This window comes from Pan troglodytes, chromosome 19 (genome assembly GCF_028858775.2).
Source record: "Pan troglodytes isolate AG18354 chromosome 19, NHGRI_mPanTro3-v2.0_pri, whole genome shotgun sequence".
In the NCBI taxonomy this organism is placed as follows: Eukaryota; Metazoa; Chordata; class Mammalia; order Primates; family Hominidae; genus Pan; species Pan troglodytes.
In genome coordinates this window covers 14,979,092-15,003,208 of record NC_072417.2, presented here as the reverse complement: position 1 = coordinate 15,003,208, position 24,117 = coordinate 14,979,092, and the positions used below count along the sequence as shown (strand labels likewise).

Genomic DNA, 24,117 nt, shown 5'->3' with positions numbered 1-24,117 from the left:
GGACTTGCCTAAGGCCACACAGCCCATAAGTGGCAGGACCAGGGCTGACAGCCAGGTCTGTTTTCTGAATCCAGGCTGGTGCCGTGGCATTGAATGCCCTCAGGACAGCTCTCAGCTGACTGCCAGTCTGGTCCATTTCCCTTGTGGCCAGCACCAGACTGTGCCAGGCTGCCAGGAGGCAGAAGGAAGGCTCTCGGGGTGCTCACAGGCCCAGGGCCCTGCGTTATCTACAAAGGCACAGCCCTTCATGTGTTCAAAGTCCTTCCCTGTATGCCTCCCAGAAGGAGGCAAGGAGGCTGGACGAAGAGCATGGGGCTCAGGGAGGGGCCGTGTGGGACTCTGGACCAGCAGCCATGTGGTCGAGACAGTGTCAGGCCTCTTACAGGCAGGGCTGATCCTTGCATGGCAGCCTGTGACACACGAGCTGGTGTGGGCTGGCACAATGGGCCTCAGTGGCTACTGTCCTGAAGGATGGCATCCCGTCTGCACGCCCCAGAGTAGAGGCCAAGGAACCTGCTTGCTGAGAAGCAGTATGCTACAGAAAGAAGGAGGGAGGGGCCAGGCACGGTGGCTCACGCCTGTAATCCCAGCACTTTGGGAGGCCGAGGCGGGCAGATCACCTGAGGTCAGGGTTCAAGACCAGCCTCGCCAATATGGTGAAACCCTGTCTCTACTAAAAATACAAAATTAGCCGGGCATGGTGGCGGGTGCCTGTAGTCTCTGCTACTTGGGAGGCTGAGGCAGAAGAATCAGTTGAACCCAGGAGGCAGACGTTGCAGTGAGCCAAGATCAGGCCATTGCACTCCAGCCTGGGCAACAAGAGTGAAACTCCGTCTCAAAAAAGAAAAGAGGGAGGGAAGTAGCTCAGGGAGTCAAAATGCCTAGGTTCCGGTCCTGGCTCCCTGCGTTGGGGCTGTGTGACTTTGGAACAGGCACCTGCCTTCTCTGAACCTCCATTTGTTCATCTGCAAAATCGGGATGATGGTCAGAGATGTTTGAGAGTGTCAGAGAGGCCTCTGGTCCAAGATAACCGTGAACGGCTTTGGTCCCCTAATGTATGGTCTCTGATGTCGCCGCCAGTGCCCAGCTGCTCAGCAGCAGAGGCCCAATCCTCTCCAGCTCCCCCTGCTCAGCCCACCACCCCGACTCCCACACCTACCAGCAGGATGTCGGCAACCACTGCCCAGTTGCAGGACAGAAGCAGCTCCCCAAGGCCCAGGAACACCTGTGGACAGAGGGTGGCCTGGGTGAGGATTCCCAGATCCCAGTCACCAACCCCACCTGTTGCTTCCCACCTGTGGAGAGGAGAGACTGGGACGCTACAGAGAAAGGCATTATTGAGACTTATTGGAGTGAGCGAGGAAGGCCTAGAACTATTTTTCCAGTTCCAGCAGCCTTGACGGTAGGTAGACAGAGCCAGGACCCATAAGCGAGTGTCCAGCCCCTGGAGTCCCTCACTGGGGCCCAGGAGGAAGCAGCTAGGCCTCCTCCCAGGCCACTTTTAAAGGTAAGAAAACAGACTTTAAGCCAGGCATGGTGGCTCAAGCCTGTAATTCCAGCACTTTGGGAGGCTGAGGTGGGCGGATCACTTGAGGTCAGGAGTTCAAGACCAGCCTGGCCAACATGGTAAAACCCCATCTCTACTAAAAATACAAAAATTAGCAGGGTGTGGTGGCTCACACCTGTAGTTCCAGCTGCTCAGGAGGCTGAGGCAGGAGAATAGCTTGAACCCAAGAGGCAGAGGTTGCAGGGAGCCGAGATCACGCCGCTGCACTCCAGCCTGGGTGACAGAGTGAGACTCCGCCTCAAAAAAAAAAAAAAAGGAAAAGTGAAAAAAAACAGACTTTAGAGGACAAAGAGTAAAAGACAACTCGGAGGCTGTCCACCCCTCCTCTGTTTTCCCCAAAAGTCCGTATACACTGATAAGGCACCTACCGTGTGCCAGCCAGTGTGCCCAGCCCCAGGCACCCCACCAAAGGACCCTCCGGGCCATCCCCTTCCCTTGGAGCAGCACAGGGAGGTGGGCGAGGCCTGGTACACCCATCATGCGGACAGTCAAACTGAGCCTGGTCAAGGACGGGGCTTGTCTGGGGTCACCAGCTGCCCCTGGGTAAAGCCTGCTTGGAGTGTGAGGCTTCCGGCCCCTGCCCAGTGCCCACCCCCAGCCCTGCTCCCAGTGTCCTCTGGTCACCACAAGCCCAGAACACCCCCCCTGCCTTCACCTCGTGCCAAGGGATTAGGACAATCCTCATTCCCCTCACTCAAGAAGAGTTTAATGAAGCAGCAAGAAGAAAGAGAGAAGAAAAAGTCTCATTTCTCAAAGCTTCCAAGAGCTTATTGCAGGGGTGGAATTAGTCATTCCTGGATCACGGGGCTGTCCCCAGGGTAGCCCAGGCTCAGGCACCCAGAGACCTGATGATCAGTGGCCAGGGAGCACCCGGGATGGAGGACCTGAAGGACCGCCAACCTAACACCTGCCACGCACCAGCCCTGTCCTCTCTTGTGACCCTGTCTAACCCCTCAGGTCAGGTGCCCTGTAAGGCAGACGTCATTACACCCATTTCACAGACAAACTCAGGCCGGAGGGCATGCATCAAGCCACGTCCTGGTGAGCGCCCCCCACCCCCCAGCGCCGTGATGGCCTGTGCATGGTGAGGGTGAAGAGGCCACGGGGGGAAGAGGGGAGGGGGGATTCCCAGCATCCACAGTACCTGGTGAGGCTAGCACTGGGGAATCAGAGGACACCCCGAGATGGGCAGGGGGCCCCTGGACAGAGGTGGTGCCAGGGAGAGCCCTGAAGCACAGTCAGGATCAGGACAGGCCCAGGACAGCCACAAGACCACGCCAGCCGGGGACCCACGGGAGCGGAGGCAAGGGGCTGGGATGTGGCCACCATGCCGGGCAGGGCAGGAACGCGGCCCAGCTCTGGTGGAGGGAGAGCAGAACCAGCCAAGGAGTCCCAGCAGCCATGCGCTCTCCTGGCCTAACCCAGCCCCTGGGACTGCAGTGCCTGGTCCCTGGCACCCAAACTGAGAGGCCCCTGAGGGCAGGTGGGTCTCCCTCAGGCCTAGGACATGGGGCCGGGCACCCACAGGGGCAGGAATCAGGAAGTCGCTGGCAGGCAGGTCTCAGGCGGGGCCTGGGTAGCTGCGGATCCACATTCCAGCCTAGCAGGGTCTGCCAGCTGCCTCCTGGGGCCACATGAAAGCCCAGCCCGACTCACACCCATCTCCCTCTGACTTTTTCCGGGCACCTGCACCTGGCCCTCCAGGCCTCTCCCCCCTTCACATTGCCAGCGTCTGCCTCTGCGACCTCTGTGCAGCCCAGGCACGCTGTCCCCCAACCAGCCCCCCGTTTTGCTCTCCCCGGCCACCCCACACCCATAGGACATGCTGAAATACACCCTTTCCTTCCTCCAGCTGGGACAGGGTGGATCCCGGCTCCAAAATAGAGCCCATCAGAGGGAGGCTGCAGCTACAATGGGGCCTTTCAGGCTGAAGAAGCCGCCCGATGATGCCAGGTCTCCTCAGACACACCTGGAGGCCGGCACCGCACCAAAAATCCTCGTCTCCACTTGGCAGCTTTGAGGGGCAAAGGGCTCGGCTGCGGAGAGGCCACCTTCTAATCCTGTAATTACAGTCTCCCGGGGCAGCGGCCACCAGGGCTGACTCAGCTCCAGGAGGGGCTCCACAGCCAAGGGGTGTGACCTCCTGGGGTGGACGGGCGCAGCCCCACCCTGCCTTGCTGAGCAGGCCTGGGGTGGTCCCCGCCTCTGGGCCTTGGTTTCCCCAATGGTACGATGCCAGGGTGCCCCAGATGCTCCACCAGGGCCCTTCAGCACCAGCAGCCCCTGCTTGTTAAGCTGGTAACCCCGCTTTGCACTGGGGCTCCTCACAGGCCAGTGCATGCTGGGTCCTAGCGTTCAGTGGCTTCCATGAGCAGTTCAAACCCGGGCTCCACAACTCAAAAGCAAAGAAAACACACAAAAAGGGCCCTGGTTTGTAGAATTCAGCTGACTGTTCGAAGCTGCTCCTACAGGAGCATCTCAGTTCTGCAGTCCCAGGTCCTTCCTGGACGGCCACAGGCACCTCACACTGAACAGCTGCCTAAACTCATTCTCTCCCCTGTCCCCAAACATCTCTGTTCCTGCCCAGTGTGGCTGAGCCAGCCAGGAGACAGGCCCCAGCGCGGACTGGTCACCAGCAAGCTGCCGGAGCTGATCTCCTCTGGCTCAGGAATCGCGCCTGGTCCCCATCACCCAGGCCAGACGCTGGGGTTGGGGGGTCCCTACATGCCTTCCTCACCCTCACTCCCCTCATCACTGATTTCTGTCCGTTTTGCATCCGCATGTTCCTCAAATCTGCCTCTTCCTCCTGTCCATGGCCGCTGGCCAGTGCACTCCAGGCCTCCCCGGCCGTCTCCTCCCCAGTTTCCCAGGCCCCACCATCCCTCCAGACACCAGCCCTGGAGGGGACTTCCGAAACAGAAATCTGACTCTGCCCCTGTCTCCTCAGAGTCTGTGTGGCCTCCCTGCACCCTGACTTAGATCCCTCTGGGAGATAGGGCCTGGGAACACTGCCTGGAGCCTGAGAAACATGGAGCCCCTCAGCCCCTGGCCTCTGCCATTCCAGACCAAGAGAATTTCCCCCTCGAGCTAGGAAAGTGATGATAAATGTCCCTGGCTTTAGTCATCCCCGGCCACAGAGACCCACACACAGAAGTATCCATGCTCACACTGTCACACATGCGGCGGCCGCGCAAACATGCCCAGACACACGCACAGCTGAGGCCTCTCACACGTGCACGCGAGACCAACACACAAGCACACTCACACACATGCACCCACACACAGACACCCATAACCTGAGACACACACGAAGAACTCACACGCCACAACTACGTACATATGCAGGGAGCCATTCAAAATATCAAAACGTGTGGCGAGGGCACCAGAAAGATCATGACTATAAACCCTGGCACAGGCTCGTTGGGGTGGACTTGCCGAATAACAGCCTGGCATGTACCCACGCATACCTGCGGTCTCATCATAAACATAGTAATTATGCTCACACGCACACACACGTACACAAACATGCTTGTGTCTCACTCTTGTGCACATCCATGCACAAGAGTGGATGTGCGTACACACACACCTCTCCTCTTGTCCACCTGCACGCACAGGTCAGCAGGAGGAGGAAGCAGGAGGAAAGGGTCAGCCCCTGTGGGGTGGCAGGGGCGGTGCCTTCAATCTTGGTTCAGCTCAGTCTTACTTCTCCTATCCCTCCCAGTCCTAGCTGCTGGCATCACCATACTATTAACAGACCGTAATCTCAACACCACCTTCTTCCAACTGGGCGGTAACTGACTCTGAACTGCAAAGAATGGATTCTGGGCCCACCAAGAAGGGAGAAGGCCAATATCCCCTAGGGGCTCGCTGTCCCTGGGGCAGAGCTGAGACCCAAGCCTCCTCCCTCACGGACGATCTCTTTGCCTGAGCCAGTCAGGACACAGGCCCCAGGACACAGACCAGCCGCCAGCAAGCTGCTGCACCGTCTGGCACGCTTTGTCCCTGGGCTTGCCAACCTGTAATTGCAAGGACTGGCATTGGGGCACAAGGGCACCGCCTGGTTTCCAGGGGCCGGCAGCAGCCCAACAAGCCAGTGGGCAGGCAGGTGGGGACTGAGGCAGTGAAGGGAGCAAAACCTTTGCGTCCTCCCAGACAATTCGGCTGAGATTGTGAGCTCTTCTGGTGGGCCGTGCTGCCAGCCAACAGACACCTGTTAGATCTTGGCAGAGAGGTGGGGCCCTCAGAGGAAGGACGAGTGGGCCTGTCTCAGCCCCTCTCAGACAGCCCTTGGTGGGGCCTGGTTTGTCCAGCCCAGAAAGCCAGGTAGAAAGGGCTTATCCAAGAGGCTCTCTAAGGGCCAAGTCTGGGAAGTGGTAGGAACGCTTCCCAGAGTTGGGGAGCTCACATAGCCCAGGTTTCCGCACCACTCCAGGGGCCACAGAGCAGATCCCACAGCCATCCCCTGCATCCTGGGCTGACCCTTGATGACAGCTATGGTGGACCACGTCCTGGCTGATCTCTGCCAACCACCCTGCAAGCTCCCCTGTGGACACCAGATGGGCAGTTATCAGGCCTCCATCCCAGGTCCTCACTCAGGAGTCTTCAAGACTGGGAAGGGGCTGGGCACAGTGGCTCCCACCTGTAATCCCAGCACTTTGGGAAGCCGAGGCAGGCAGATCACTTGAGGCCAGGAGTTCGAGACCAGCCTGGCCAACATGGTAAAACCCCTTCTCTACTAAAAATACAAAAATTAGCCAGGTGTGGCGGTGGGTGCCTGTAATCCCAGCTACTCGGGTGGCTAAAGCACAAGAATCACTTGTGCCCGGGAGGTGGAGGTTGACAGATCGCACCTGCACTCTGGCCTGGGCAAAAGAGTGAGACTCTCTCTCTTTAAAAAAAAAAAAAAAAAAAAAAGACTGGGAAGGGCAGTGTCCTCTCCCTGATCTAAAGGCCTCAGTGACGGCCATGCTGGCTCTGCTCTGTGCAGTGGTGGCCACATCTCTCCTTGGGCAAGGAGGGAACTCAGAGCTATCATGAAGTTTGGGCAAGGAGCAGCCTTCAAGATCAGCTGGGTCAACTCCTGTGCAAAGATGGAGGATTGAAAGTTGCGTCATAGACTTGAGTTCCCACACAGAAGCAAGAAACAGTAAGCCAGAAAAAAGTGATTTTTTAACCAAAGAAAAGAAGAAAACCTAGTGAAATAAACATTCAATACTGGCAGCCAGGCGCAGTGGCTCACACCTATAATCCCAACACTTTGGGAGGCTGAGGCAGGAGGATTGCTTGAGCCCAGGAGTTCAAGACCAGCCTGGACAACATAGTGAGCCTCTATCTCTACAGATAATTTTAAAATTAGCCAGGCATGGTGGCATGCACCTGTGATCCCAGCTATTCCAGAGGCTGAAGGGGGAGGATCCCTTAAGCCTGGGAGGTTGAGGCTGCAGTGAGCCATGATCACACCACTGCACTGCACTCCAGCCTGGGTGACAGCAAAATCCTCAAAAAAAAAAAAAAAAAAAAAAAAATGGCTGCCAAGCAAAAGAGCAGACAATTCTGTAGAAGAGAGTAATACCCTTCTCGGCTTCCCCTCCCCAAAGCCATTCACTAAAACCCCCATATCTGGAGAGAAATTAACTGAGTAGTAGTCCCTAACTGAGAGCCAGCAGGGAAAGCTGCTGGGGAGAGGAAAAACAGAGAAAGCCAACAATGGCTCCAATCACGGACTCCACTCAAGGCCTGAGGGCAACCCCCATCTCAGAAGGGAATGCATCCAGTAATTAAGTAGAATGAACCATGTTGTAGAGCATTTACCTGAATCCCAGAAGACAGAGCAGAGCCCAGGTGTTTTCACAGACTCCTCATTTGCCTGAGCCCTGCATTTCCCTCCGGCAACAGAAAAGTCTGCAGAGCCTAAGCTCAACTCAAACTGCATCCCCTTTGGACAACGGAATGGTCACAGAGAAGGCAGGGAGAGTCAAAGACAAAGAGTCATCCACATTACATCAAAGCAAATTCAGTTTCTGAGCAGAGCTGCCTACACCCAGCTCAGAGGAAAGTATTCTGCATGTAAACTATGGATACATATTGTAGAAAAGGAAAGAAGGAAGGAAGGGAGGGAGACAAGGAGAAAAAAATCCAACTTGGCCAGGCGCAGTGGCTCATGCCTGTAATCCCAACACTTTGGGAGGCCGAGACGGGTGGATCACTTGAGGTCAGGAGTTCGAGACCAGCCTGGCCAACATGGTAAAACCCCGTCTCTACTAAAAAATACAAAAATTGGCTGGCGTCGTGGAGCACGCCTGTAGTCCCAGCTACTCGGGAGGCTAAGGCAGGAGGATCGCTTGAACCCAGGAGGTGGAGGTTGCAGAGAGCTGAGATTGTGCCACTGCACTCCAGCTTGGGCGACAGAGTGAGACTCTGTCTCAAAAAAAAAAAAAAAAAATCCAACCTAAAAGATAGGTGATAAGAGAAGGAGCAGAAGGAAATTCCTTATATTGGCTTCAAGCTATAAAACAATGCAGTGAGAATATTAATTCAGACCAGGCACAGTGGAACATGCCTGTAATCCCAGCACTTTGGGAGGCCGAGGAGGGTGGATCACTTGAGCCGAGGAGTTTGAGACCAGCCTGGGAAACATGGTGAAACCCTGTCTCTACAAAAACTACAAAAATTAGCTGGGTGTGGTGGTGCATGCCTGTGGTCTCAGCTACTTGGGAGGCTGAGGTGGGAGGATCACTTGAGCCCAGGAGGTCAAGGCTGCAGACAGCCATGATTGCACCACTGCACTCCAGCCTGAGTGACAGAGTAAGACCCTGTCTCAAAATAAATAAATAAATATCAAAGAAAAGACAATCTCACGCATAAATGAACCAAAAGAAAATAAACTCTCTAGCCTTTTGGGGGACATGGGGGTGGATAAAAACTCCTTAATCATAAAATCTACCCAGTTAGGAGTTGAAGCAAAATAAAAACTCAGGAATAAAGAATCTGTGTAAACAGACTGATAACAAACATTGAATCTACTTCAATATGAAACTGTTGTCAAGCCACTACAAGGATGACGCTTAAAGAGCAGACTGTGGCCAGGCACAGTGGCTCATGCCTGTAATCCCAGCACTTTGGGAGGCCGAGGCGGGTGGATCACCTGAGGTTGGGGGTTCACAACCAGCCTGACCAACATAGAGAAACCCTATCTCTACTAAAAATACAAAATTAGCTGGGCGTGGTGTCGCATGCCTATAATCCCAGCTACTCAGAAGGCTGAGGCAGGAGAATTGTTTGAACCCGGGAGGCAGAGGTTGTGGTGAGCTGAGTTCGTGCCATTCCACTCCAGCCTGGGCAACAAGAGCGAAACTGTGTCTCAAAAAAAAAAAAAAAAAAAAAAAAAAAAAAAAAAAAAAAAGAACAGACTGTGAATGCTCTACATCTGGAAAAGTAAAGATATTAATATAACAAAAATCAGGAGGTTGGGGAGAGAAGGGAGAGAGGAGGTATAAGAAGGCTGGTGTCCTCTTTCATAGCTAGTATTCATCAATAAGTCCACGGTTTTACAACTAATTCAAACTTAATTCCTTTGATTTTATGTTTATTCAAGTGGATTCATATAAATTAAACATATTATATGATTCTATTTATATGAATTATCCAGAACAGACAAATCTATAAAGACAGAAAGTAGATTTAGCAGCTGCCTAGGGCCCGGGCTGGGGAGCAGAGAGATAGATTGAAGGGAAATGGGGGTGACTGCTAATAGGCATGAAATTTCTTTTTGGGGTGAGCAAAATGTTCTAAAACTGATGTGGTGATGGTTGTAGAACTCTGTGAATGTACGAAAAACCAGTGAATTATACACTTTATTGGGTGAACTGTCCAATATATTAATTATTACTAATATTATTTTAAGACAGGGTCTTGCTCTGTTGCCCAGGCTGGAGTGCAGTGGCGTGATCTCGGCTCACTGCAACCTCTGCCTCCTGAGTTCAATCGATTCTCAGCCTCAGCCTCCCAAGTAGCTGGGATTACAGGCGCCCACCACCACACTTAGTTAATTTTTGTATTTTTAGTAGAGACGGGGTTTCACCATGTTGGCCAGGCTGGTCTCGAACTCCTGACCTCAAGTGATCCGCCCGCCTCGGCCTCCCAAAGTGCTGGGATTACAGGCGTGAGTCACTGTGCCTGGCCTGATATATGAATTGTATCTCAATAAATCTGTTTTTAAAAATTGCACTACCATATAACCCCAGTTTAATAAAACGATTTTTACCTAACCATAAGCCTGTGAATGTATAGAGAGACACATGTATGGAATGACGGTTACCTAATTAAATAACAAATATAGAAGCAAAAAGGCCAAAATGTGAAGAATTATTTATTCTTGTAGATGAAAACGTGAATAACGGTTATTTTCTTCTCTGTACTTTTCTGCTTTTGTTTTTGTTTTTTTAGTGTTTCCCAAATAAAAATATAAAAGTCATTTGATACAACATGATACAGTGAATTGTTGGTCCCACCCTTGACCTCACCACGGTAGCACTGCGCATTCACAGCCTTGACTGACGTGGAATGCGTCCAAGCTCGAGCTTCAGGTCTATGCTCATGCCCTTGGTGATCTCATTTGGTCTCATGGCTTTAAATAACCAGCCTGGACCTCTCTCCTGAACTCCAGACACATACATATCCAATTGCTTTTTTTTTTTTTTTTTTTGAGATGGAGTCTTTCGCTCTGTCGCCCAGGCTGGCGTGCAGTGGCGTGATCCTGGCTCACTGCAACCTCCACCTCCCAGGTCCTAGTGATACTCATGTCTCAGCTTCCTAAGGAGCTGGGACTGCAGGCGCCCACCGTCACCCTCGGCTAATTTCTATATTTTTAGTAGAGATGGGGTTTCACCATGTTTGCATTGGGCGCCCGGCCCAATTGCCTCTTCATATGTCCAGTTGAGGCCGGGCACAGTGGCTCACACCTGTAATCCCAGCACTTGGGGAGGCCGAGGCAGGCGGATCACTCAAGCCCAGTAGTTCCAGAGCAGCCTGGGTAACATAGCGAAACCCCGTCTCTACAAAAAAAATACAGAAATTAGCTGGGCACGGTGGCTCACACCTGTAGTCCCAGCTACTCAGAAGGCTGAGGTGGGAGGATCCACTTGAGCCCAGAAGGTCCAAGATGCGGTGAGCTGAGATCGCACCAGTGCACTCCAGCCTGGGTGACAGAGCAAGAACCTGTCTTAGAAAACAGGTCCGAGGCCGGGCGCCGTGGCTCATGCCTGTAATCCCAGCACTTTGGGAGGCTGAGGTGGGCAGATCACCTGAGGTCAGGAGTTCAAGACCAGCCTGGGCAACATCGTGAAACCCCCGTCTCTACCAAAAACACAAAATTAGCTGGGCCTGGTGGCATGCCCCATAATCCCAGCTACTCGGGAGGCTGAGGCAGGAGAATCACTTGAACCCGGGAGGCGGAGGTTGCAGTGAGCTGAGACCATGCCATTGCCCTCCAGCCTCGGTGACAAGAGCAAAACTCCGTCAAAAAAAAAAGAAAGAGAGAGAGAAAGAAAGAAAAAGAAAGAGAGAGAGAGAAAGAAAGAAAGAAAGAAAAGAAAGAGAGAGAGAAAGAAAGAAAAGAGGTCCAGTTGAATGTCCTAAGAAGCCCCTCAAATGTAACATGTCTAAAATGGAACTGCTAATCCCTCCCTCCAAAACAAAAACCCCTGCCCCTCCCTCAGTCTTCCCCCGCCGCCACCGCCCCCTGCCCCACAGTAAGTGGCAACTCCATATGCTTCTAGCTGCTCAGGGCAAAAACCTTGGAGCCGCCCTGGACTCCTTCCTTTCTTTCACACCCAGTCTGTCAGGAAACCCTGTTCATTCTACTTCCAAAATATACCCAGAATCTGACCACTTCTCCACACTTCCTCCATAGCTACCCTGGTCCAAGCCATCACTATCTCCTGCCTATATTACTACAGATCCTCTGGAGTGATTTCCCTGTTTCTGCCTTTGTCCTCTTTCTTTTTTTTAAATTTATTTTTTGTTTGTTTTTTTAATTTTTTCTCTCTATGTTGCCCAGGCTGGTCTCAAACTCCTGAGCTTAAGCTCAAGCGATTCTTCCACCTCAGCTGCCCAACGTGCTAGGATGACAGGTGTGCGCCTCCACGCCCAGCCTGTCCTCTTTCATTCTATTCTCAACGTGGCAGCCAGAGAGAGCCTGTTAAACCACGTGGTCCATAAGCTACAAAATGGTCCCAAATTAATCAGGCCTCTTGACATTCACACTTTGTATGAAGTCCCCTGCCATGGTACACTTGGGGTGGCCTTATACCTTGCTTTGGCCAATAAAATCAGGTGGAAGTAGCCAGGCGCCGTCGCCCACGCCTGTAATCCCAGCACTCTGGGAGGCCGAGGCGAGTGGACCACTTGAGGTCAGGAATTCGAGGCCACCCTGGCCAACCAACATGGTGAAACCCCCCTCTCTACTAAAAATACAAAAATTAGCCAGGCGTGGTGGCAGGTGCCTGTAATCCCAGCTACTCTGGAGGCTGAGGCAGGAGAATCGCTTGAATTCAGGAGGCAGAGGTTGCAGTGAGCCGAGATCACATCACCGCACTCCAGCGTGGGCGACAGAGCGAGATTCTGTCATAAATAAATAAATTAATTTAATTAAATGAAATAAATCAGGTGGAAGTGATGCTTTTCAAGTTCCTGGCCTGGAGCTTAACAGACTTTGCAACTTCCACTTTTGCTATCTTAGAGCATTGCCCTGAGATGGTCATATAAGGAAGCTGGTCTAGCCTAGGGGAGGGTGAGCGGCCACACGGAGAAGAATGAAGGGGACCCAGGGGACAGCCGGAGGTGAGTAAGGTCAGCGTGGACATTCCAGTGCAGTAATCATCCAGATGAAAGCAGCCACATGAGCGGACACAGGTAAACCAGCAGAGGAACCATCCAGCCAGGCCACAGAATCAGAAATAATTGGGCATTGTTTTAAGCCACAAAGTTTTGGGGTGATTTTTTTTTTGCAGCAGTAGATTCCGGATACAACCCCTAAGTCAGATCCTCTCACCTCTGCGCTGGACAGTCTGGTGGCTTCCAATGTCAGTGACATGGGAAGCCAGAGTGAATCTATGTACAAGACCCTCCATAATCCGCACCCTCACTCCCCCATCACCGTGACCTCTGACTTCATCGCCTCTGCTGCTCCCTGGCTGACCCCATTCCAGCCACATCTCCCCAACACACCAGCCATGCATTCTCCCTCAGGGCCTCCGCACAGGCTGCCCTCCGCACGGACTGCGCTTCCCCGCTCCACCCCCACCCACATGGCTTCACCCCACACCTGCTTCTGGAATGTCTCCGTCTCAACAAGGCCTCCCCTGGCCCCATGCATTGCCCCTGTCGCTCTCTTTGTCCCCTTTCCCTGCTGTTGCTCTCCAGAGAACTCATCCCCATCTAACATACTATGGTGTTTGTTTGTTTATTTATTGAGAGGCAGTCTTGCTCTGTCACCAGGCTGGAGTGCAATGGTGCGATCTCGGCTCACTGCAACCTCCGCCTCCCATGTTCCAGCGATTCTCCTGCCTCAGCCTCCCGAGTATCTGGGATTACAGGTGCCCACCACCACCATGCCCAGCTAATTTTTGTATGTTTAGTAGAGGCAGGGTTTCACCATGTTGGCCAGGCTGGTTTCGAACTCCTGACCTCAAGTGATCTGCCTGCCTCGGCCTCCCAAAATGCTGGGGTTACAGGTGTGAGCCACTGTGCCTGGTTTTTTTTTTTTTTTTTTTTTTTTTTTTTTTGAGACAGAGTCTCATTCTGTCACCCAGGCTAGAGTGCAAAGGCGCGATCTCAGCTCACTGCAACCTCCGCCTCCTGGGCTCAAGCGATTCTCCTGCCTCAGCCTCCCAAATAGGTGGGATTACAGGCACGTGCCACCATGCCCGGCTAAGTTTTGTATTTTTAGTAGAGGCAGGGTTTCACCATGTTGGCCAGGCTGGTCTCAAACCCCTGACCTCATGATCTGCCTACCTCGGCCTTCCGAAGTGCTGGGATTACAGGCATGAGCTACCGTGCCTGGCCTATGGTGTTGATTTTCCATGTTTATTGTATTACACACACATACTTTTGCCTGCTTTGTTCATGCTGTACTCCAGTGCCTGGAACAGCGTCTGGGAAAGAGGAGGCGCTGGGGAAAGATTTCATACGTGAGTGGACATTGCTGCTTTTCCTGGTGGAGACCTGCGTCTCAGCCACCCGGCCATGGCCATAGGCTTGGCCCTTTGAGATCTCAAGCACACCTGCTCCCTCAGCCCATGAGGCCAAGCAGGGGTGTGAGGGTGAGCACTCGAGTCCGGGTTTCTCACCGTGAGACCAAAAGAGCAGCGTGGAACTAGAGACCCACCCTGGTAGGCTTCGCCACTGTGCACACAAAACACTTTCCCATGCAATGTCAGATGTCGGCAGGGCCCAGGGGACAGAAGAGAAGGAAACCCTGGGGCATGATGGGAGATTGCATTTTCCAAAGACAGTCACTGCAATATTTCCAGTTCCACAAGTTCTTTCAGATCACTGATACTCTCATCAAAAGATAGAGTCCATTTCTTTTTTTTCTGAAATGGAGTCTCACTCCCTCACCCAGGCTGGAGCACATTGGTGGCGATCCCACCTCCCTGTAACCTCCGCCTCCTGTGTTCAAGTGATTCTCCCCCATCAGCCTTCCAAGTAGCTGGGATTACAGGCACCTGCCATCATGCCAGGCTAATTTTTGTATTTTTGTAGCCTCGGGGTTTTGCCGTGTTGGCTAAGCTGGCCTTGAACTCCTCATCTCAGGTAATCCTCCCGCCTCGGCCTCCCAAAGTGCTGGGATCACAAGCATGAGCCACTGCGCATGGCCTAGAGTCCATTTCTTTGCCCCACTAATATGAGCAGAAAGTTGTGCTCAGGTAAAAAAAAAAAATAGAATGCAGAGAATGCAAGTTACATTCATGGTAACTTTCAAGGGTAGGTCATAAAAGGCAGCACGGTTCTACCTGGCCCGCTATCTCAGAACATTAGTCCTTGTTTAACCCGGCCACCATGCTGTGAGGAAGCACAGACCACACGGAGAGGCCACAGACAGGTGTACCAGCCAATGCTAAGGTCTCAGTCAACAGCTGAATCGACTGCCAGGCAGGCCCCACCCCTTTGATGATCCAGCCCCTCACCCTTATCCAGCCTAGCTAACACCAAGTGGAAAAGAGATGTCATCCCCTCTTGCTCTCAAGCCTGGCCCAAACTGCAAATTTGTGAGCAAAATAAATGTTCTTGTTGTTTTAAGCCATTAAATTTTGTTACATATGCATAGTAATTAGAACAGGCTCAGCCAGGAGTGGTGGCTCATGCCTGTAATCCCAGCACTCTGGGAGGCCAAGGCGGGTGGATCACCTGAGGTCAGGAGTTGGAGACCAGCCTGGCCAACATGGTGAAACCCCATCTCTACTAAAAATACCAAAAATCAGCCGGGCATAGTGGTGGATGCCTGTAATCCAAGCTACTCAGGAGGTTGAGACAGGAGAATCGCTTGAACCTGGGAGGCGGAGGTTGCAGTGAGCCGAGATTGCGCCACTGCACTCCAGCCTGCTCAACAAGAGCAAAACTCTGTCTCAAAAAATAAAAAAATAAAAAAGAACAGGCTCAAAAGTTTGCTTATCTCTTTAATGAAGCCGAGAGGTAAAGAGTAGCACTCCCATTTTCTTGCTAAGAAAATCGAGGCTCAGCAAGGTCAAGATCTTGCCCTAGGTCACACAAGTCACACAACTGGTAAGGAAAGAAGGAATGATGGCCAGGTCTTTCAGACAGCTCACGGCATGCTCCCTCCCATGTCCCACTCCTGCCCCTCCACCTTGACCACAAAGCCCACCTAAGAGGGGATAGCCGACGTTCAGCCACATCCTCCAGCCATCAGGTCAGTGACAGTGGAGGCCCTGCTTTGGGTGCAGTCCCTCCTCTGAGCACAAACCTATTCTCTTCTGAAGGGCAGCAGCTCTGGGAAGAAGGCCAACGAAGGTGGTATAAGCCAAGACCTGCTGTGTGCGTGTCTGGACCCTAATTAACAGCCGAGAAGTCCACTTCCCTTGCCAAGAGGACTGGAAAGATGGAAGAGATGGAACCCTCTGTTTCTGTACGTGGCCACAGGGCATGGGCTCCCCCAGGGAAGGCCCCAGACCAGACTTTATATTCTCAGAAAAGCTCATTTCCATGAAACAAGCAGCATGATTTGGCCCCTACTTCAGGAAATCTGGGAACAGACACACAGTGCCACCAAAAATCATCCTGCCCACACAATGCAGTTACAGGCACAAAAGTAGCAGGAGAAAAGCTATACTTAGCTGTAGGCCCACATGTGCACACAGGCACGTCCCACGCAGTTATCTGCATGTCCTGAGTTGGGTGTGCATGCTTGTGCACAGATAAGTGTACAAAACAGCACACATCGACACACTTATACACACCATGCACATACATACAAATTAAAATAGATATATTTGTACATACAATATACATTTAGCATGAACATGCTAAATGTATATTGTATGTACAAGTATATTCTTTTTTTTTTTTTTTTTCGAGATGGAGTCTCACTCTGTTGCCCGGCTGGAGTGCAGTGGCACGATTTCGGCTCACTGCAACCTCCACCTCCCGGGTTCAAGCGACTCTCCTACCTCAGCCTCCAAAGTAGCTGGGATTAAAGGCGCATGCCGCCACGCCCAGCTAAATTTTTAATATATTTTTAGTGGGGACAGGGGCATGGGAGAGAGCATGTTGGCCAGGCTGGTCTTGAACTCATGACCTCAAGTGATTCGCCCACCTTGACCTCCCAAAGTGCTGGGATTACAGGCATGAGTCATCATGCCTGGCTAGTATATTCAGGTTTGGTTTTTTGTTTTGTTTTGTTTTGTTTTTTTGAGACAGAGTCTTGCTTTGTTGCCCAGGCTAGAGTGCAGTGGCGCAATCTCGGCTCACTGCAACCTCCACCTCCTGAGCTCAAGTGATTCTCCTGCCTCAGTCTCCTGAGTAGCTGGGATTACAGGCGCTACCACCATGCCTGGCTAATTTCTGTATTTCCAGTAGAGACGGGGTTTCACCATGTTGGCCAGGCTGGTCTTGAACTCCTGACCTCAAGTGATCCACCCACCTTGCCTCCCAAAATGTTGGGATTACAGGCGTAAGCCACTGCACCCAGCCAGTATATTCATTTTAATGTCTACACACAAGAATGAACATATACACACTCAGATGCATGCACACACCAGCACACATGCCCACCCAAGAAGAGTTTGGAGCCTGTCTATACCCTTCTTGGGCCCTTCCCAAGAAGAGTTTGGAGCCTGTCTCCCCAGGACTTACTCCTTCAACAGCAGAAATCATGCAGGAAGGACTTTGGTTCCTGCCATCTGAGAAGTGAGGGGATGGATGGATGGATGGATGGATTGGTGGGTGGGTGGGTGGGTGGGTGCGTGGTTGAATGGATGGATGGATGGATGGATAGATTGGTGGATGGATGGATGGATGGATGGATGGATAGATTGGTGGATGGATGGATTGGTGGATGGGTGGATGGATGGATGGATTGGTGGATGGATGGATGGATGGATTGATAGATTGGTGGATGGATGGATGGATGGATGGATGGATGGATGGATGGATGGATTGGTGGGTGGGTGGGTGGGTGGGTGGATGGATGGATGGATGGATGGATTGGTGGATGTGTGGGTGGATGGATTGGTGGATGGATGGATGGATGGATGGATAGATTGGTGGATGGATGGGTGGGTGGGTGGATGGATGGATGGATGGATTGGTGGGTGGGTGGATGGATGGATTGGTGGATGGATGGACTGGTGGATGGGTGGATGGATGGATGGATGGATGGATTGGTGGATGGATGGATAGATGGATTGATAGATTGGTGGATGGATGGATGGATGGATGGATGGATGGATGGATTGGTGGGTGGGTGGGTGGGTGGATGGATGGATGGATTGGTGGATGGGTGGGTGGATGGATTGGTGGATGGATGGATGGATGGATGGATGGATGGATGGATGGATGGATTGGCAGATGGGTGGATGGATGGATGGATAGATTGGTGGATGGATGGATGGATGGATGGATAGATTGGTGGATGGGTGGGTGGGTGGGTGGATGGATGGATGGATGGATGGATGGATGGATTGGTGGGTGGGTGGATGGATGGATTGGTGGGTGGGTGGGTGGATGGATGGATGGATGGATTGGTGGATGGGTGGGTGGATGGGTGGATGGGTGGATGGATGGATGGATGGATGGATTGGTGGGTGGATGGATTGGTGGGTGGATGGATGAATGGATGGATTGGTGGGTGGATGGACTGGTGGGTGGGTGGATGGATGGATGGATGGATGGATTGGTGGATGGATGGATTGGTGGATGGGTGGATGGATGGATTGGTGGATGGGTGGATGGACGGATGGACGGATGGATGGATGGATGGATGGATGGATGGATGGATAGATGGATGGATAGATTGGTGGATGGATGGATGGATGGATGGATGGATGGATGGATGGATAGATGGATGGATAGATTGGTGGATGGATGGATGGATGGATGGATGGATGGATGGATGGATGGATGGATGGATTCGTGGATGGGTGGATGGATGGATGGATGGATGGATGGATGGATGGATGGATGGATGGATTGGTGAATGGGTGGATGGATGAGTAGAAGAAAGTAAGGTGACATCATATTTTGAATCCCAGCAGAAGCCAATTCCTCAGCACCCTCTGGACACCCATCCTAATGCTGACTCCTTTTGCTCCCCAAAAATGTTCTCACCCTTTGAAGTTTTAGGGATGATTCCATATCCCCTGGACTTCCGACTCCTGTATCCAACTGTCTACTAACACCTCCACTTGGATATCAACCTCCCCCGACAAACTCAGAATGTATAAAACCAAGCTGTTGACCTTCCCCAAAACACTTGCTGCTCCTGCTCACTTTCCTGCCTCAATTAATGGGCCCTCCCCGGTTCCAGCTGCTCATGCCAATACCTGGAACTCACCTCTGACTCTTCTTTCATACCCCTCCTGGAATTTATGAGGAAATTCTGATAGCTGTACCTTCAAAATACATATGTAATCCAACTGCCTCTCACAATCCCCATTGTTGCCACTCTTGTTCAAACCGCATCATTTCACCTGCATTCTAACAACAGCCTCCTCACTCCTCTCTGCTTCTGCCCTTGCCCCCAGGTCTATTCTCAACAGAGTAGCCAGAGTGATTCTACTCAGCACAAGCAAGCCAGATGGGGTGGCTCACTCATAATCCTAACGCCTGGGGAGGCTGAGGCAGGAGGATTGCTTGAAGCCAGGAGCTCAAGCCTGGGAAACAAAGCAAGACCCTGTCTCAAAAAAAAAAAAAAAAAAGAAAAAAAGAAAAAGAAAAGAAAAGAAAGCAAATAATAGAAAAAAATTGAGAAAAATTGATGAAACCAAAAGTTGGTTCTTTGAAAAAATCAGCAAGATAGACAAACCTTTAGATAAACTGACCGAGAAAAAAAGACTCAAATTACTAAAATTAGGAATGAAAGGGGGCACATTACTGCTCACCTTATAGAAGTGAAAAGAATTAGAAGGAACTGTTATATAATATAAACTATTGTGTGCCAACAAATTAGATTAACCTAGAATAAATGTACAAATTCTTAAAAAGATACAAACTACTGAAACAACTCAAGAAGAAATAGAAAATTTGAATTGACCTATAACAAGTAAATATTGAGTTAGCAATCAAAAAACTTTCCACAAACAGAAGCCTAGAACCAGATGGCTTCGCTGGTGACTTCTTCCAAATGTTTAAAGATAAATTAACAAATTCTTCATGAAGTCTTCCAAAAACCAGAAGAGGAAGGAACACTTGCCAACTCATTACAAGGCCACTACCCTGATACCAAAACCAGATGAAGACACCACAAGAAAACTGCAGACCAATATCTCTTATGAATGTACGTGCAAAAATCCTCAACAAAATACTACAAACTCAAATCCAGCAATTCAGCCAGGCACGGTGGCTCACACCTGTAATCCCAGCACTTTCGGAGGTTGAGGCAGGTGTATCACAAGGTCAGGAGATCAAGACAATCCTGGCTAACACGGTGAAACCCCGTCTCTACTAAAAAAAAAAAAAAAAAAAAATACAAAAAATTAGCCAGGCGTGGTAGCAGGCACCTGTAGTCCCAGCTACTCGGGAGGCTGAGGCAGGAGAATGGTGTGAACCCGGGAGGCAGAGCTTGCAGTGAGCCGAGATCATGCCACTGCACTCCAGCCTGGGCCACAGAGCGAGACTCTGTCTCAAAAAAAAAAAAAATCCAGCAATATATAAAAATGATTACCCACCATGACCATGGCAAACATATCCCAGGAATGCAAGGTTGGTTAAACATATAAATATCAGTCAATGTAATAAACTGTAGAAATTGAATAAAGGACAAAACTACATGATCATTTCAATAGATGCGGAAGACAAAAGTCAGATGTCCCACTTCTTAGAACAAAACTCCATCTCACCCAATGCCCACAACATCCTACATGATCTGGCACCCATCATCTCTCTGTCCTCACGTCCCTCTCCCACTTCTCTCTCTGCACTAATCACAGTAGCCGCCTTGTTGTTATTCAAACCCACCGGGTACACTCCTGACTCAGGGCCTTCACAGTTGCTGTTCCCTCTACCTGGAACACTGTTCCCCTGAATATCCACATAATTCACTACTTCACCCCCTACAGGTCTTTATTCAACAACTACCTTCTCAGTGAGGTCTCTCTGGCCACCCTACAAAAAATTGCTACCCTCTCCTCCCAATACTCACACTCTCCCTGTTTCCTTCCCAACAATACTTCTCTCCTAAGCCTTTATTATCATCTGAAATACTCTGAATTTTACAATAAAATTCACAATACTTATATATCTTGTTTGTTATCTATCTCCCTCAACTAGAATGTAAGTTCTCTCAGGACAGAGACAATTTTATCTGTTTTATTCACTGCTATATCTACGGCATTGGTTTATTTATTTATTTATTTAGACATGGAGTCTCGCTCTGTCACCCAGGCTGGAGTGCAATGGCGCAATCTCAGCTCACTGCAACCTCCACCTCCTGGGTTCAAGCGATTCTCCTGCCTCAGCCTCCCCAGTAGCTGAGACCACAGGCACACACCACCATGCCCAGCTAATTTTTTGTATTTTTAGTAGAGACAGGGTTTTGCCGTGTTGCCCAGGCTGGTCTTGAACTCCTGACCTCAGGTGATCCGCCCCTCGGGCTCCCAAAGTGCTGGGATTACAGGTATGAACCACCGCACCCAGCTGCCTATATCTACAGCATTTAAACTAGTATGCCACTTAATTGACAATCAATAAATATTGGTTGAATAAACAAATGAATACAAACAGTTTGTCACTCGACTCTTCACTCAGCCAGCAGTGACTTACCTCACCCACCCGTCCACGTGCCTGACACTGTGCTTCAAGCTGGAGTGCAGAGAAAGATTAGAACCAGACCTGGACCCTGCTAAACTCACAGACAGGGCTGGGAGAGGAGTCAGAACGTACGTAACTGAGACCCCAGGAAGACAACACTGGGTGTACTAAGGGAGAGAGGGTCAGGCCCAGCAACCAGGGAGGAATCCATGGAGAGACGGTGGTAAGCTGGCCCTTGAAGGCCTAGAATGCTCTGGACACATGGAGAAGGGAGTGAGGATGGGGAAAGAGAGGGAGAGGGGAGGCATGACTAGGGAATCAAGAGGGGGCCTGCGTGGCAGGACTTCAGTGGAGGAATAAGGCTCCTAAGGTTATCGGAGAAGTTCATGAGGGGCTTTAAATGCCGGGATAAGGGGCTGGGCCTAGTTCCACAGGCACCAGGGAGCCATGCGAGGCTTTTGAGCAGGGAAGGGAGGTGGTGTCAGAAAGCTCACTCTGTCAGCCAGGCACAGCGACACATGCCTGAATTCCAGCTACTCGGGAGGCAGCATGGGCAGGATCACTTGAGGCCAGGAGTTCAAGACCAGCCTGGGCAACACAGGGAGACCCTGTCTGGAAGGAAGGAAGGAAGGGAAGGAAAAGAGAAAGAAAAGAAAGAAAGAAAGAAGGAAGGAAGGAAGGAAGGAAAGAAAGAAAGAAAGAAAGAAAGAAAGAAAGAAAGAAAGAAAGAAAGAAAGAAAGAAAGGAAAAGAAAAGAAAAGAAAGAAAGGAGGGAAGGAAGGAAGGGAGGAAGGAAGGAAGGCAGGCGGGTGGGAGGGAGGGAGGGAGGGAAGAAAGAAAGAGAAAGGAAGAAAAGAAAGAAAATGGAAAGAAAGAAAGAAGGGAGGGAGGGAGGGAGGGAGAGAGAGAGGGAGAGGAAGGGAGAGAGGGAGGGAGGGAAAGAAAAGAAAAGAAAGAAAAAGCAAGCAAGCTAGCTAGCTCACTCTGGCAGTGTGTGAAGAACAGAAGAACAGATTGTAGTGGGTGAGCAGGAAGACACGGAGACCAGGAAGGTGGCTTCTAGAACAGTTCTGGAGAAAGACAGCAAGGCATGAGCCAGGGAAGGGCAGAGAGGACGGAGAGGAGGGTAGGCCTGGGAGAGGTCAAGGGCTTTGTGACTGACAGTTGTTGGGAAGGAAGAACTGGAGCCAGAATCTCAGGTCAGAACATCCGAGCATTCTACGGAGGCACAGACAGAGCCAAGGGGTGGGGGCGGGATGGCATCACCTCTGGAGGGTTAGAGTTCTGGCCGCAGAGGCTCAGCATCGGTGGGTACCACGCCAGACCCAGCAGCTTCCCAGCGCCAGAGGAGGGATGCACTCTGGCCCTGCCCGCCTTTCTGCCCCTCAGCCCCAACCCCCAGGGCAGGCCTAAAGAAGAGTTTCTCCAGCTGGCTTTGGCGGCCAAGACGCAATGTCATTTCTGGATGAGCCAACCAGCTCTAGAGATGCGCCAGGCTGCAGGGTGCAGGGGGTGGGGGGGGGCAGCTGTGTCCCCAAAACACAGCCAAGGAGCACCTCCCAGAACCAACCAAGACAGTGGCAGAAGCAGGGCTGGCAGGGGGCCCCCAGCCCCAGCTGGCTGGTACAGGGACAGCTTTGATGGGGCCTCCATCTGCCTGGGCCCCAGCCTCCCTGCGAGGTCAGGCCCCACCAGCCCCCATCAGCTCCCACCAGCCAGAAGTGATGGTCCCCTCCCTCGGTCAATAAGCATTAAGGGATTTACTAGTGCCTGGGGTGTGCCCCGCTCTGTTTCCGGATCAGTGCACTATGAAGGACACAGAATTTGGAGGCGTCACGGCCAAGTTGGAGGTTGATTGTTTGTTTGTTTGTTTTGAGACAGGGTCCTACTCTGTCACCCAGGCTGGAGTGCAGTGGCATGATCAGAGCTCACTGCAGCCTCTATCACTCGGGCTCAAACAATTCTCCAGCCTCAGCCTCCCCAGTAGCTGGGACTACAGGCATGTGCAACCATGTCCAACTAATTTTTTAATTTTCTGTAGAGACAGGGTCTTGCTACATTGTCCAGGCTGGTTTCTAACTCCTGAGCTCAAGTGATCCTCTCACTCTGGCCTCCCAAAATACTGGGATTCCAGACGTCAGCCACTGCACCCAGCCAGGTGTTGGAGTTTTGTCTGTCCCACTATTTACCTGATTCTATCTGTGGGCTTCAGTTTTCCAACCTGTCAAATGGCATAAGAAAAAACCTTCCAGGCTGGGCGTGGAGGATCATGCCTGTAATCCCAGCACCTTGGGAGGCCGAGGTAGGCAGATCACTTGAAGTCAGGAGTTTGAGACCAGCCTGGTCAAAATGGTGAAACACCATCTCTACTAAAAATACAAAAATTAGCTGGGTGTGGTGGCATGGGCCTGTAATCCCAGCTACTCAGGAGGCTGAGACAGGAGAATCACTTGAACCTGGGAGGCAGAGGTTGCAGTGAGCTGAGATCGCTCCACTGCACTCCAGCCTGGGCGACAGAGTGAGACCCTGTCTCAAAAAAAAAAAACAAAAAAAAACACAAAAACAAAAACAAAAAAACACAACAATTAGTGGCATGCCCCTATAATCCCAGCTGCTGGGGAGGCTGAGGCAGGAGAATTGCTTGAACCTGAGAGGTAGAGGTTGCAGTGAGTCTAGATCGTGCCACTGTACTCCAGCCTGGGCAATAGAGAGAGACTCCGTCTCAAAAAAATAAAATAAAATAAAATATGAAAAGAAAAAACCTTCCCCACAAAAGTGTCAGTCGTGAGGACTAAATAAGAGCACGTGCAGAAGAGAATGACAAGACTTTCTAGTCTTCAGGAATTTCTGCAGAGACCCAAGGCTGAGAACAAGGGATGAGCAGCGCCCACATCTCAAGAGAGGTGCCAGCACACCTTCAGGACTCGGCGAGAGAACAGAGCTATCCCATTTGGCCCCCCACTGCTTGCGTGGAAGTCATGCTCAGGGGAGGATTTATTGAAAGAGTTCTGCTCTTGACCAGGCGCGGTGGCTCACGCCTGTAATCCCAGCACTTTGGGAGGCTGAGA

The 24,117-nt window shown here is 51.4% G+C and overlaps 1 protein-coding gene across 2 annotated transcripts in view; it reads right to left on the bottom strand.

Annotated features, from left to right (window-relative positions):
- The window catches only part of SPNS3 (SPNS lysolipid transporter 3, sphingosine-1-phosphate (putative)), a 55,698-nt gene that overhangs the window by 10,005 nt on the left and 21,576 nt on the right, over positions 1-24,117 (bottom strand). For both annotated transcript variants that reach the window (XM_016931258.2, XM_016931259.2), the window contains exon 9: positions 1,160-1,225. In XM_016931258.2, coding sequence (XP_016786747.1) covers positions 1,160-1,225 — 66 coding nt within the window. The remainder of the gene's footprint in view (positions 1-1,159; positions 1,226-24,117) is intronic.